Below are 14,906 nucleotides of genomic sequence, written 5' to 3'. Positions count from 1 at the left end.
CCCTCCACTTCTTTCCTGTGAATGAAAAAAATATGGCAGTGGGATACATTTACATGTAAGACAACCCTTCTCATCTGGTATGGAAGAGAGAGTTTGGTGGTATAGATTTTAACATTCTTGTGTCTTCCAAGAACGGATGAGCAGAAAAAATGGGAGTTGGCTACACATGGCAGTTCGAGTGGTATTAGACGGCATTAATTCTACAGTTTAGAGGCACCATATAACTTCTAGTAGGAGCTACATAATTCCCTCTTTCCTTCCTCAACCTAACTGTATGAGCCTTTCAACTCAACCTGTGTCTAGTATATACACACTAGTGTTGCTTGCCAGGAGATTGCTGGTTACTTAACCCAAGGCACATATGGTAGCAGCTGGAACATTTGAGGATTTCATCAGGAGTGGATTGTGTTTACTGTATGGCTGGATGTTCTTTACTACATACACTAGCTATGAATTTGTCCCAAACTGCATCATGTAGTATATAACTTGATAGCTGTGTTCATTTGCTGATAATTGTAGCATAATTATGCTAAAAAGCTGCATTCACTTAAATGAATTTGAACTATTTTTGTGGAAGTACTGTATTTTTTCTCTCTGCAAGAAACAAACTAATAGTGCACATATTATTCCATTCTGTTTGTCAGATAAAGACCCTTATAGCTTTGGAAGAACTACAATAGCAAATTTGAAAACAGGGTGAGTAATCATAAGGCATTAAAATATGGTGTAGTATTTCCCACATGAGTATTCCTTAAATTTATCATTTAACAATAATCTGTTATCATTGTAGATTGACATGTAGTATGATAGTTAGGCATCTAGGAACAAGATGTGATACCAACATTTTACACACATACACCTTGGCATTGTAATAGACTCAAATACAATGGTTTGTTTTCTGGAAAATCTGGAAACTACTGTAGTTTCCATGTCTCTGGTTTTTCCCCAGTATTCTTTAGAACAAGTCCATCACAAATAGTCAAAAGTTCCAGTAGTTTGTTTGCATTTTCAACATATGTTGGATCTTTTATATATTGCATAATGATATAGAAAATGGCTTGGGTCAAGGGTAATCTATACAAAAGACCACAGCAGATGCCAATTCCTCTACTCCACCCAGTTCTCATATTTTCCCCCAAAACTTTGGGATTCAGTCAAATTGGATGAATGAAGTCCTTTCTACACTGCTATATAATCCAGATTATTAGAACAGATAATCTGGATTATCTGCTTTGAGCTGTATTATGTGACCCCACACTGCCATATAATCCAGCTCAAAGCAGATAATCTGGATTTTATATGGCAGTGTAGAAGGGGTTTTAAAGGTAGGATGGTAGTTTCCAAAACCTAACCAGATGCACAAGCTGAGACATAAACAGTATCTGAAGTTAAATGTGCTTTATAATTCTATTTAAGATCTAAGATTGGCAATTATCTTTACATTCTTAAAATATATGGATCCAGTGTAGTTACACTAAAAGTTGTAAACAGGGTAAAACAGCTGGCATTATTAATATTTTTGTTTTACTGTCCAATCATACCTTGAATAATCATCTAGGCAAATATTATGGTTTAGTCATGTCAGTTGTAGTATTTTGAACCTTCTAATGCTGACTTTTAATGTTCAATAGTGACAATCTTCTCTGGCTGCACACAATTTTTGCTGTTGTTTACCTGATCTTGACAGTTGTCTTTATGAACCATCATCTTAGAGCAGTCAAGTACAAAGACGAAAGCGTCGTAAGTATCTGTATTTTCATTATTGTTCATGTTTGTTGTGTGTGCTGTATAGGATTATTCCAAAAACAGAACAGGAGGGAAAATTTCTGAAAGCCTATCTCTTTTAGAAATCACATCTGTTTTGTTGATCTGGGGGATGAGAAGCAAAGTAGCATGAAAAAATAAGATAAAAATAGTAATCTATTCAAAGTGAGGAAAGGACACATTGTCTTTATCTAGATTTGTTCTTGTGAGTCTCTGGTGTTGTCAGAAGCCATATTTATAAGGGGGGCAATACTTCCTACCAACATTGTAGTTAGTTAAGGGATGACATGTCAACAAGTTACTTATGTGATATCTGCTGAATTTGTACATATGGGTTACAGCAACCTCCTTGATTTTGAATTAATATTAAAATGGCCAGCTAAGGAAATACATTATCTAAACAAGGCTGCATTTAGGCATCACAACAGTAGCCTTGGTTTTTGTCTTCTTCTATCATATATATATTTTAAAATGTGATCATATATGTGTTAAATATTTCATATTTCCTTAGACTGTGTGGCTGACTGAACTATACAGTGGTCCCTTGCTACTTCGCGGTTCACTTACTGTGGACTCGCTGTTTTGCGTGTACATATACATGTATTTATATATGTAGCGAGGGAACACTGTATGCCCCAGCGGCGACCAGGAGGAGGGAGGTAAACAGGGCGAGGGGGCAGCTCTTCCTCCCCCCTCGCCTTGTTTACCTCCCTCTTCCTCTTGTGGTCACCGCCGGGGGTTCTTGCTACCACTTGGCAGCAAGAGGCCCCAGCGGTGACCAGGAGGAGAGAGGTAAACAGGGCGAGGCAGTGGCTCTTCCTCCCCCTTCGCCTTCTTTACCTCCCTCTTTCTCCTCGTGGTTACCACCAGGACCTCTTGCCACTGCTTGGGCCCCGCAACACCTCCGCCAAGAGGAGGCAAGAGGCCCAGGCGGCGACAAGGAGGGGGAAGATGAAGGTAAAGAGGGTAAGGAGGGGAGGGGGCGCCCCTATGTTGCAATTTTTCACTTATTGTGGATGGTTCTGGAACATAATCCCCCACGATAAGTGAGGGAAGGCTGTATATACATTTGGGTGTGTGTAATATACCTGTAAGGTTTTTTCTCTGGTTCACTATCTTTGAGAAACTTCATTGTTGTTGTTCTGTAGGTAAAACGCACATTGTTCATAACTGGTATTCCCCCAAATGCCAAGACAACGTCAATCGAAAATCACTTTGTGTAAGTTTTTCAATAATAACTAAACTTTTGTTTAATGAAAAGAAATTCATTTTAAATTCATTTGACCATAACATACCCTTTTAAGTATGTTAACAAAAATAGATTATAATTTTAGCAGCAGAATCTGTTCCAGCCTTGTATTGCATGTTTGTCCCACATGTTCATGCAGCAGTGGAGGGATGGCCACTAGATTCTTAACTTTAAGATAGACCTAATTTGCCTGAACTGCCTCCTGGAGGCACCTGTTTGAGAGGAACTGTGGTAAAAGACTGAATTTGTGTAAGGGGGGGACAAGCAGAGGGAGCTTTCCAGAACATAGTTGAAAACATTAGAATAGCCATGAAGGTCTGTGTACAAGTACAGGCAGGCTTATGCTAACTCTGGTGCTGCGACATGTGCTGCTGTGATTTGTCTTAATTAATAGGTCAGTCGTCCATCTTAATAGGACGACTGACCACTGTAGTTTTATATATAGTGTTTTTAAAGTTGTTTTTGTAATTGTGATATATGATATTTTAATGAGTGTATATGTTTTTTATGGCTGGAAACCGGGCTGAATCCCTCAATGAGGTTGAGAAGCTCGGTATAGAAAACTGTGAAATAAATAAATAAATAAATATTGTCCTGTATTCAGGAAGCAATTTTGCTTAGGTATGTCAATTATAAATCTGTCTTGTTTCTTTAGACTTGAGTTTTATGTGTTTTTTATTTGTATTGTTTTTGTTATCAGTGCTGGAATGCACTTTGATAAATAATCTTTTATCTTATTGTAGTCTGTTATAACCCATCTACTTTGTTCCTTTGCAGTTCAGCATATCCAACCTGTCTTGTCCAAGAGGTCCAATTATGTTATGATGTATCCAAACTCACCTATCTATACCAAGAGAGGTATTTTTAAATAAATAATGTCAGGTGAACTCACACTAGATTAGCTCTGAAATATGTTACAAAGAATCCTTGTATTAGAATTATTATAAATACCAAGTTGATTTTGCTATCTTTGTTAGCACTGACATTATTTCCGACTTGCAGAATCATGCATTACATACTATTTCACTTTGGGGTGAGAAGGGTGGGATATATATGTCGTAAATAAATAAATGTTTGATTGTTGTAATAAAAGATAGCACAGTAAACAGAGGAGATGAAGCCTGCAATTGCAGAATGTTTGGAGTAGAGTAGAAATTAGTTTATTTTTCTTTTGTTGGTGCAGTGTTGTGATTTTTTTACAGAAGACTAAATTCATTTATGAAATGTACTTTTTGTAATAGAATGACTTTATTCATTGCATATCTATATAGAACACAGCCAAGCAAACAAAAATGTTTTCTTCGTGTCTTGGTTTTTAGACCTGTTCTTAGGGTTCTTTGGGGCGCTGATTCAGAATATCAGCTCTAATTTCTTAGATATGGTTATCATGGTTTTCTATGGGTGAGCAGGTGGCGACTAGTAGATGACATATGCTCTGTGTCTCAAAAACTAAAGCTTATAGTGGGGAAACCGGTGCCATTTTTGGAATCAGCAGGTCAAATATAACCACAGAGTTAACATAAGATGCACCAAAATGTGTGTTGGCGGGTGTAATTTTTTAAAGTACAAGACCATTAGTTTAATTCTTTGGGTTCTGAGCACAATATACCAATAGTTTTTGAGTCTTGAGACAACTATTTTAAAATATAACAAAGCACATTAATTCCAGGGAGAAATGCACATTTATAAAGACTTGCCATTCCTGATCTTAGATGTTCTCCCAGTTTTTGATTATTCTGGTTCTTAATCTTTGGGCCATGGTAAATCTTGAACAAAATGACTGCAGTTGCATGCATATGCCTCTCTTGGGTTTCTCTCTTGATGATATACACATCAGGTACTACAGTTATTATTATTGCCACCTTTAGATGGTATGCCTTAAGACAGGAAACTGCTTTCTTGTTCTTTTCCTTGTAAAGCACCACGAACAGTATAGAATCATAGAGTTGGAGATCACAAGGTCCATCCAGCCCAACCTTTGCCATGCAGGAACACACAATCAAAGCAACCCTGTCAGACGGCCATCCATCCTCAGCTTAAAAACTTCCAAGAGTGGACCAGACTCCACCACACTCCTAGTATTCAATTGTTGAACAACTCTTTACCATTAGGAAGTTCTTCTTGATGTTTAGGTGGCATTTCTTTTCTCCTAGTTTGAATCCATTGCTCTGTGTCCTAGTCTCAGAGAATATGTTTCACCTTATCATGTCAGCTCTTCTCTTCTTCAGGCTAAATATTCCTAGCTCCTTAAATCACCTTTTTCCTGTGATGATACTATATAAATAAAGATAACGATGGCAGTGATGTTGATGCTGCTGCTGCTAATAATAATAACAACAACAATAGCAGCAACAACAACAGCAACAACAACTTGTAAGGAATGTGCAATGAGGCAATTCTGTATTTATGTCTCCTTGAGTTCTGTGCTGGAACTGTATAAGTTCCAGTTCCTTTTGTCAGGCTTCCTCACCCACAGTTTTAGAGTAGCCTTTTATATTAGCTTTATGAGGGTGGAGTTTAAGAAAACCCTTACTTGTTTGTACCATTTTGTCCACCCCTTTGCCTTAGTAAAGGGAGCCATTTTTGATCATAGACCACCAGGGAATCTTGGAAGCAAGACGTGTCTGCAGTTGGTCCCAGTGAGATACAGACTTGCACAAGCCATTTCAAGTAATTTTCTAAACCAATAATTAATTAACCATTAACTAATTAACACCTTGGGCATTGGGTGTCCCAAAGGCACCTATCCCAGAGACAGCGAGCAAGGGAAACTGTCATCTGTTCTCCTCAGAAAACTGTCATATATTCTCAAAAATCTCCCATGACTGGCAGTTTCAGGAACAATCAGTTACTTTCATATTTTAAGTATGGACTTTGTTGAGGGGAAATCAAGTTAGTGCCTAGGTGGAGATAGACCCAAGACCAGTTAATAGATCATTACCATTTTGTGAAAGAAATAGCATGGACATGGATTTTATGAGGTTTCTTGCTCAAACAGGAAGGCAATCCAGCATCCCGGTTTGCTGATCTGCAAATCTTATAAATCAAGCTCCTGTAGATTGACTAGATCAGTATTTCTCAAACTCTGCTCCTCCAGGTGTTTTGGATTTCAGCTCCCAGAAATCCCAACCGGTTTACCAGCTGTTAGGAATTATGAGAGCTGAAGTCCAAAACATTTGGAGAAACTGAATTTGCAAAACAGGGGACTAGATATTTCAGCATGTATTACTTTGATTCAAAATGTCTGGCTGTTTTGTTACTTTGTCTATTCTTGCTTGGGAAGAAAATAAGGTACGCTTAAGACAATGACTGTAGTGTTGTTTTATAAAGAATCCTCTCTGCTTGTGCCCAGAAAACAGGCAGAGAAAAGCGTGGATTACTATACCCAAATGTTTGAGAGATTTGGTAAACGAATTTCCATACACACAAAACCATGTGGCCAGTTCTGCTGTTGTGAAGTCAGAGGTTGTGAACAGGTAAGAGGCTGTTGAATGCTTAGGCTAAAACTGTAGAACATTTCAGGTATACGGTACATCAGTTAACAAAGTAGAGTGTTCCTGGGCATTCCTACTTCACCAGGAAATTTGGTGAAGTAGGTGAAATTGTGCATGTGGCAAGGCTCAGGTTGCATTGTAGTAGGTGGCCTGTGGCTTGCTCTTCTCCGCACTCGCATGTTGTGGACTCTACTTTGTAGCCCCATTTCTTAAAGTTAGGTCTGCATCTTGCAGTGCCAGAGTGCAGCCTGTTCAGCACTTTCCAGGTTGTCCACTCTTCTGTGTGCTCAGGAGGGAGTCTCTCATTCGGTCTTAGCCACTGATTGAGGTTCTGGGTTTTAACCTGCTACTTTTGGACTCTTGCTTGCTGAGGTGTTCATGTGAGTATTTCTGTAGATCTTAGGAAGTTGTTTCTTGATTTAAAGCATTGGCATGCTAGCTGATATCTGAACAGAGGATGGGCCGGAGATGTCACTGCCTTGGTCCTTTGATTGTTGGCTGCTACTTCCCTGCGGATGTCAAGTGGTGCGATACCAGCTAAACAGTGTAATTTCTCCAGTGGTGTGGGGCATAGATATCCTGTGATAATGTGGCATGTCCCATTTAATTATTTAGCTATGAGAGTCCCAATACACTCATGTTGAAATCAGTGAGAAGATGAAATTACCAAATGGCCTTTGCTCACCTTTTCTTTTTTACTCTCCCCCTTCAGCCAGATGTTGCACATTTGGGCTGTCCCAGGTCATAATATGCTTCAACAGAAATAGATCTAATAAGCAAGGGAGGGAATGTCAGTCACGAGGGCTTGTGCAGCGGTGTTGATGGCTTCTGAGGGGGAAAAATTATGACAATCTGAATTTTGGCAGGGCAAAAATGTGTTTATCAGTATTATTATTATTAAACTTTATTTGTACCCCGCTAGCATCTCCCGAAGGACTCGATGCGGCTTACAAAGGCCAAGGCCTCAACACACAATACAACAATACAAAACCTAAGGCAAATTAAAAACAATTAAAGCAATATAAACAACAAGCAATAAACAATACACTAAGACACAATAAAACTGGGCCGGGCTAGAGTAATGGGTACAGGATTAAAAGTGCTGATGTGACAGGTGGTATATAAGGCATTATAGGGCAAGTGCAGTGTGCGGTGTGCAGCAATCTTAGTTCTAATAAAGTGCTTATGGGACTTGGTATTGGAGATTTCCTATTCTGGGAAGGCACATCGGAACAGCCAGGTCTTCAAGTTCTTTCTGAAGACTGCCAATGTAGGGGCCTGTCTAAGATCTTTGGGGAGGGTGTTCCAGAGTCAGGGGGCCACCACAGAAAAGGCCCTGTCTCGTGTCCCCGCCAAACGCACTTGCGATGCAGGCAGGATCACGAGCAGGGCCTCTCCAGATGATTGAAGTGAATGCGTGGGTTCGTAGACGGAGATGCAATCATGCAGCTGGCTGGTCCCAAACCGTTCAGGGCTTTGTAGGCAAGCACCTGCACTTTAAATTGGGCTCGGAAAATAAATGGCAGCCAGTGGAGCTCCTTGAACAGGAGGGTTGACCTCTCTCTGTAAGGAGCCCCGGTTAACATCCTGGCTGCTGCCCGTTGGACCAGTTGGAATTTACGAGCCGTTTTCAAGGGTAGCCCCACGTAGAGCACATTGCAGTAGTCCAATCTGGATTACAATTTTAGTGTAGTATATTGCAAGTAAGTGTGGTGCTAATGGGGTGAATCCAGGGCACCTCTGAGGCAAAATTCTCTGAATTGTGTCTGGATTATTTTGCTGATGTATACAACCCGTGGGATTTCACCAATTTTGACTAATTTTAATTGTAGGAATCAATTCTGTCATTAGAATACTATCTTGTTTCTGCTATTGTTCTGTTTGGGTTAACTATGTTCCATTATACATACTGCGAGCCCTAAGCCAGTTTTATTTCTTGTTTGTTTTCTGATAGCATTATAAAAGTCAAAAGTTCTCCCAATAGTTTTGTGTTTAAACTACATTGTTGGCTTTTTTATATAGGTAAAATTTATTTTCCCTTTAAACTACCGTTATTTGTAATTTAACAAATTTTTGTCCAGTTAAGACTTTGAACATTTCCATTAAGTTTTAGTGATAGATTTTCCAACATTGTAAAAAGAATAGTTCAACATGTTTAAATAACTGTATGCACAGCTAAGCACCGATTTGTAATAGCAGTCTGCTGTCCAACAGGAGGATGCTATTGAGTACTACACAAGGGTTAGCAATAAATATCTGGAAGAATATTTGAAAGAGAAAGAGACCGTCTATAACAAGTCATTGGGGATGGCTTTTGTAACATTCCTGGAGAAATCCATGGCAACACAGTAAGTTCTTGTTTTTTAAATTCAATATTGCAGCCAATAATTTTTATTTTCGATAGAATGAAATACAAATCTATGATTACATGCCAAAGCAGTTCGTGGTTTCATCTTGCATGGGCAGCATAATGTAATATTATATTTCCCAAATATGAATTGTTTCTTTGCTTACACAATTATTCCTCAAGAAAGCCAATTTGACTGCTCAACTCTGGACAAGGAATATTGAAGCACACGTAGAATGCTATGATTGGGGTTGATTGTCATGGCTTATAAATTTCTTAGTTCATACTGAGCATTTCAAACCTTTAAAGAGCTAAATTTGTTTTATTTCACTGTAGTGTTATTAAAGATTTCAATGCCTGTAAATGTCAAGGCTACAGATGTACAGGAGAGCCTCAGCCATCAGCTCATAGCAAAGAACTCTGCATCTCAAGATGGAATGTTGCATATGCTACCTATCCAGAGGATATTTGTTGGTAATTTTTTGATGTTTTTCCTTACATCCTATCTGAAAGAAATGAAAGTACAAAATTGGGTTTGTTGTACTTTCAGGACATATTTTTCTACTTGCATGCAGAGTGCATATGTGTTTATCTCTATGTACAGTACCTATCAGAAAGTAATGTACAAGTGTGTAATTGGGACGTAGAGTGTGTCCAGGATGGAGAGAGGAGACACTTCATTTTGTTATAAAAAATTTAAAGCTTTGAGCAGCTCTGCTATTGAAGTCGTAAACCAATCCCACTAGTGGTTCCTCTGAAAGTATAAATTACTTTCAATCAATTATAAGCTGCTGTGACAATTTCTAAGGGATCCTGTGACCGTGATCCAACAGTGCATGTTTTCTACATCCAAAACTGTGTAAAAAGAGACTTCTTTAAAGGGCAACAAGTGAACTGATGGATACTTTACCACTAAGCCTGTGAGATTTAATTCAGTCCAGCTAAACAGGAAATATGGAGAATGGTACAAGACTACAGGTAGTCCCCAAGTTAAGAACAAGAAAGATTCTTTAGGGTTGTTCTTAAGTTGAAGTTGTTTTATGTTGGAATAGGTACATTTTTAAAGTGTAACTCCAGCCAAAACAATATATATATTAGCTTTGTGTAGCATAGGAAAGCGTTAACACCCCTGTGGTGTTTGCTCTGCTATCTGTGTCCCTGTTCAGAAGATTTCACCTCACTTTCTCTCCCTGTGATAATTGGATTTTGAAAAATGTGGCTTGTTGTGGAAACAAGGATTGGTGATAAAGCTTCAGTGGAGACATCTTTTCTCCATGATAACTCTTCCATAACTGAATATCCCTTCCTAGGTGTAGATTTCTCTCACTGCCTTTTGTCTCACCCCTCTTCTTAACTATGGGTCCAATTGTAAGTCAGATGTTTGTAACTCAGGGACTGCCTGTATTTGTATGAAGAGAATTCTGATGTTTTTTCTCTCCTTTAAGAGAGTTATATCTAGAAGCATAGCGTACTTTTTCTACTTGTAAGTTCTAGCTGCTTTGAGTCTTCTTGTGGAGAGAAAAAATGGGGTATAAATGAACATAATAATTCTGATTGAAACTCTCTTTTTTCTCCCTTGGTAAACATTCCCTCCCCTAAAGAATCTAATGCTCCAAATGCGATTTTTCAATAAATTTTGGTTTGCTGCATTTCTTAATCAAGATTCTGTGTTTGCTGGGTTGCTGATGGGAGGGGAAGAGTAGTAGGCCTGTTAAGCAAAACAGCTCTTCTGTCAATATTGCCATATATAAATGTTTATAGTCTAATGTCTGTTTTTGGTTGACAGGAGTAATCTCTCAGTCCGAGGCATAAGGTGGTGGTTTTGGTGTCTGCTCATCAATTTGCTCCTTTTTCTTGTGCTCTTTTTCCTGACCACACCTTCTATCATTATCACAACAATGGACAAGTTCAATGTAACCCAACCTATTCATTATCTCAATGTGAGTAGTGCATTGTGTATCTGAGTTTCACCATCTATTATTCTCTGTGCCATGGCAGAAGTTTAATCATATAAAGTAAGATTGGGCAATTATTGTCTTAAATTGTTTTTCTTGCCTTTAATATTTGGCCTAGTTGTCTGCAGAGCTAGGAAGATATACATGTGTTGAAAATTGTGTAACCATGTACAATAAATATACCAATTAGAAAAAAATTAGTCAGCTTGACAGCATCAAGGTGTTTTAGATTGCCAGGTATCAGCACCTGTACCTACTCTCTCTTCCATCTCCGTCACAAGCATAGTTGGTGGGGATGAGGGAGATGGCCTTCTCGGTGGTGGCCCTCCGGCTCTGGAACTCTCTCCCTAGGGATATTAGATTAGCGCGCATCCTGTCCACCTTCCGTAAAGACTTGAAAACTTGGATGTTTCACCGTGCCTTTGATTAATTGGTTCATCTATTGACTAGGTCTCCCTAGCCCTAACTCAATGTCTGGCCTTGTAGTACTTTATTATCCGCCCTACCTTTATAGCTGTATTTCAAGTCCACTGTTCTTGGCTACTGGTTGATAGTTATTGTTGTTCTTATGTTTTTATGAAGTTGTTCAGTTTTTGTTTTAATTATTGAAATACAATATATTTTAATAGTGCTATATTTTATTTTGTTTTTATTGGGCATGGTCCCCATGTAAGCCATCAGGAGTCCCTTCGGGGAGATGGTAGTGGGATACAAGAATAAAGTAGTAGTAGTAGTAGTAGTAGTAGTAGTAGTAATTATTATTATCTAGTACATCTGGATGAGGATTCTTGGTACTGTAGGCCCATACATATGAAGGGCATCAAGTAGCCTAACCTTTCTTTAGTGTAGTAGTTGTCAATCTGTGGGTCCCAGATGTTTTGGCCTTCAACTCCCAGAAATCCTAACAGCTGGTAAACTGGTTGGGATTTCTGGGAGTTGTAGGCCAAAACACCTGGGAACCAACACGTTGAGAACCACTGCATTAGAGGATCTTTCTCAGTGATGGTAGTTACTATTCAGAAACCCTGTATTAATCCACTATACAAACATTTTGACAAATCTTAAGCAGAATTTCAGTCTCTCCACAACTCAACCTTGAGCTGTTTTATTTAAAAACCAAATACAGCAGAAATACTTTCAGAACTAGACTACATTTCCCATCTCTTTTCCCCTTTTCCTCAGAATCCTGTTGTTAGCCAGTTCTTCCCAACAGTCCTTCTGTGGTCCTTTTCAGCTTTACTACCAACTATAGTTTATTACTCAACAATATTTGAATCACATTGGACAAGGTAAGAGGGTTTTTATTTTATTTTTCACTGGTTAAAGTTTTCAAAATTATTTTGAAGTAAGCAATAATAGCAAGAAGAAGCAGAGTAATGTTCAGATTTTATAGAAAGTAAACTGCAAATCACAAGCTTATTTTTGTCTAAATTCAGTGTATAGTTAATAGTCAGTTTTCTTTAACCTGATGTCCAAAGGCAGGAACTAAAGCCTTAGGAGACATTACTTTTCAATTGAACAAAATTTTCTTTTAAATTGTAAAGTTATGGCATTCTGATTGCTGGGGTCTAATGTGTGGCATTTTTTGTTTAATCCATTTGGTTTGTACATTTGACTTATAGAAGCACACACAGATGTACCACGTGTGTTTCTAGTGGACCTTTTGTAATAGTGCTCTTCAAATGCTTATGGCATTATATTGTAACTTGGTAGCATTTTTAAATTGACTGGTTAATTGGTCAGTTCCTTGTTTTTAGTATTTTGAGAATGGATTTTTCCAAAACCTTAAGTAGAAAAATGGAAAGAAGACAAAAGATCATTTTTGACTAAAATGCACTTCTTCTTTTTTTAAAATAGATCTGGTGAAAACAGAATAATGATGCATAAAGTTTACACGTTTCTGATCTTCATGGTGTTAATTCTGCCTTCACTTGGGTTGACAAGGTAAAAGGGGACTTAGAACTCTAGTGTTCTAGTTATGGTTGAAAAGAGATTTTAATACACAGAGTGCTTTACAGAAATTTTAGTCCCTTCTGACTTTTCTACATTTTATTGTATTACAATTTGGAATCGAAATGGATTTAATTGGAAGTGTTTCCATTTGATACACACAAGATAAACATAACTGTGGAAGTGTAATATTATTATGGTGCAAAATTTAAGCAGATTAAAACTGGCAATGGTTGGCTGCATAACTGTGTTCATCCCTTTCATGTTTCTAGAAGGTGTTGACTGGGGTGAATAAGTACTCAACTAATCAATGTAATCTTGTTCTTATTTTAATGTAAGAAAACATGGACAAGAAAGATGAACATCTCTACCAGGCACTGTATGAGTATATCTATATACAGGCAGTCCCCAAGTTAATAACAAGATAGGTTCTGCAGGTTTGTTCTTAAGTTGAATTTGTATGTAAGTCAGAACACATACATTTTAAGTGTATCTCCAGCCATCTATCTATCTATCTATCTATCTATCTATCTATCTATCATCTATCCATCTTTAGATAGCATACAGAAGTGTTAACACTTCTGTGGTGTTTGTTTTGCTGCCTTTGCCCCTGTTCAGAAGATTTCACCTCACTTTCTGTCCCTGTGATAATTGAATTTTGAAAAATTTGGCTTGTTGTGGAAACAAGGGTTGTTATAAAGCTTCACTGGACCCCATGATACTCTTCCAGGAGTGAATTTCCCTTCCTAGGGGTAGATTTCTCTCACTTCCTGTTGTCTCACCCCATTCTTAATTATGAGTCATTTGTAAGTCAGCTTTTTGTAAGCCAAGGACTGCCTGTATGTAATCTTGAAACCTATCATGATAGTACTTGTTGCACCAAACAGATCGCTTTCTTCTGTCTTTCTGTAATGAGAAATCATTTTTTTAAGTTACTTGTGTTCAGTGAAGCTTAAATCCAAGCCAGAGATGACACAGCAAATGTAATCACAGTCAGATTTTTCTTTCATAACTTTAGAAGTTGTAAAGGATGAGTGGGATTTTAATCAGGTAATCCTCTCTCTTACGCCATTTTCCAAGACAAAACACTCCCCCCTGTTCCCTTCACCTCCCATTGCTATAGCTACTAGCACTTAGAGCAGTGGTTCCCAGCCTTTTGGCCTCCACATGTTTTGGACGTCAACTCCCAGAAGTCCGGGCTATCTTACCAGCTGTTAGGATTTGTGTCAGTTGAAGTCCAAAGCACCTGGAGGACCAAAGGTTGGGAACCACTGACTTAGAGGGAGAAACACAGGCATCTCCATAGAGTGACTGGGGCAATCTTACTAGTAGGTGAAAGTGTTAACTCTTGTTTACACCAGAACCTCTGTTGCAGTGAAAATCTGAGCCATTCACAGCTGCTTTTAAGTTAGAGTAAGTTTTTGTTTATTAACTAAAAAGTTTGTGACTTGAAATTTGTTAGTACTCTCAACTAAAGTTAAGCCATTCAATCATTTGTTAAAGACTTAATATGTGCCTGTGCAGGTCTTATTGATTTTAATTGGTCTGCTCTAGTTGGAACTAACAATAAGATTCACACCAGAGAGATTCCTCTCTCAGATTTTTCCAGAAATATTAATTTTGGTCATTAGACATAAATGTATCTTGAATTTTTTATATTCAAAACTGAAAAACAAATAAAATTATTAAATTAATCTGGATACACTAATGAGCATGTTGTTATTTTGGCTAATTGGTGATATTTCTTCTAGTCTTGATTTCTTCTTTCGTTGGGTGTTTGACCGAGCATCTGAATCCAGAATTAGATTGGAGTAAGTATCTTAGAGACACTTTTTAACCTTTTCTTATCTGACTGGATTATGTAAATTTGCTGGTATTTTCAGTATGGAACCATAAAAATACATCATTTGCTTACCCTTGGAAAGTGAATATCGTCTTAAATTCTGAAAATCCAAGGAACATAATTGCATTGTGTTGCATTCAACACGAAAGAGTGATTCAAAGTTTTAACCTCTTGGAAGTAATCCAGGAAAAAACAAACTCTGTGTTGTCTGTAGTTTAATAATAATAATAATAATAATAATAATCATCATCATCATCATCGTTTTGATTGAGTGATAAGTATTTTAATTGCTATATGTTTAGAT

The 14,906-nt window shown here is 37.9% G+C and overlaps 1 protein-coding gene across 6 annotated transcripts in view; it reads left to right on the top strand.

Moving 5' to 3' along the window:
• Positions 1-14,906, top strand: part of TMEM63A (transmembrane protein 63A) — a 37,183-nt gene that overhangs the window by 11,896 nt on the left and 10,381 nt on the right. For all 6 annotated transcript variants that reach the window (XM_060754178.2, XM_060754175.2, XM_060754176.2 and 3 more), the window contains 11 exons: positions 645-696; positions 1,632-1,740; positions 2,913-2,983; positions 3,791-3,871; positions 6,366-6,489; positions 8,722-8,855; positions 9,191-9,328; positions 10,641-10,794; positions 11,992-12,098; positions 12,667-12,753; positions 14,511-14,570. In XM_060754178.2, coding sequence (XP_060610161.2) covers positions 645-696; positions 1,632-1,740; positions 2,913-2,983; positions 3,791-3,871; positions 6,366-6,489; positions 8,722-8,855; positions 9,191-9,328; positions 10,641-10,794; positions 11,992-12,098; positions 12,667-12,753; positions 14,511-14,570 — 1,117 coding nt within the window. The remainder of the gene's footprint in view (positions 1-644; positions 697-1,631; positions 1,741-2,912; positions 2,984-3,790; positions 3,872-6,365; positions 6,490-8,721; positions 8,856-9,190; positions 9,329-10,640; positions 10,795-11,991; positions 12,099-12,666; positions 12,754-14,510; positions 14,571-14,906) is intronic.

This window comes from Anolis sagrei, chromosome 1, assembly GCF_037176765.1.
Source record: "Anolis sagrei isolate rAnoSag1 chromosome 1, rAnoSag1.mat, whole genome shotgun sequence".
Taxonomy (NCBI): domain Eukaryota; kingdom Metazoa; phylum Chordata; class Lepidosauria; order Squamata; family Dactyloidae; genus Anolis; species Anolis sagrei.
The sequence above is the reverse complement of the archived record's forward strand: the minus strand, read 5'-3'. Positions and strand labels throughout refer to the sequence as shown.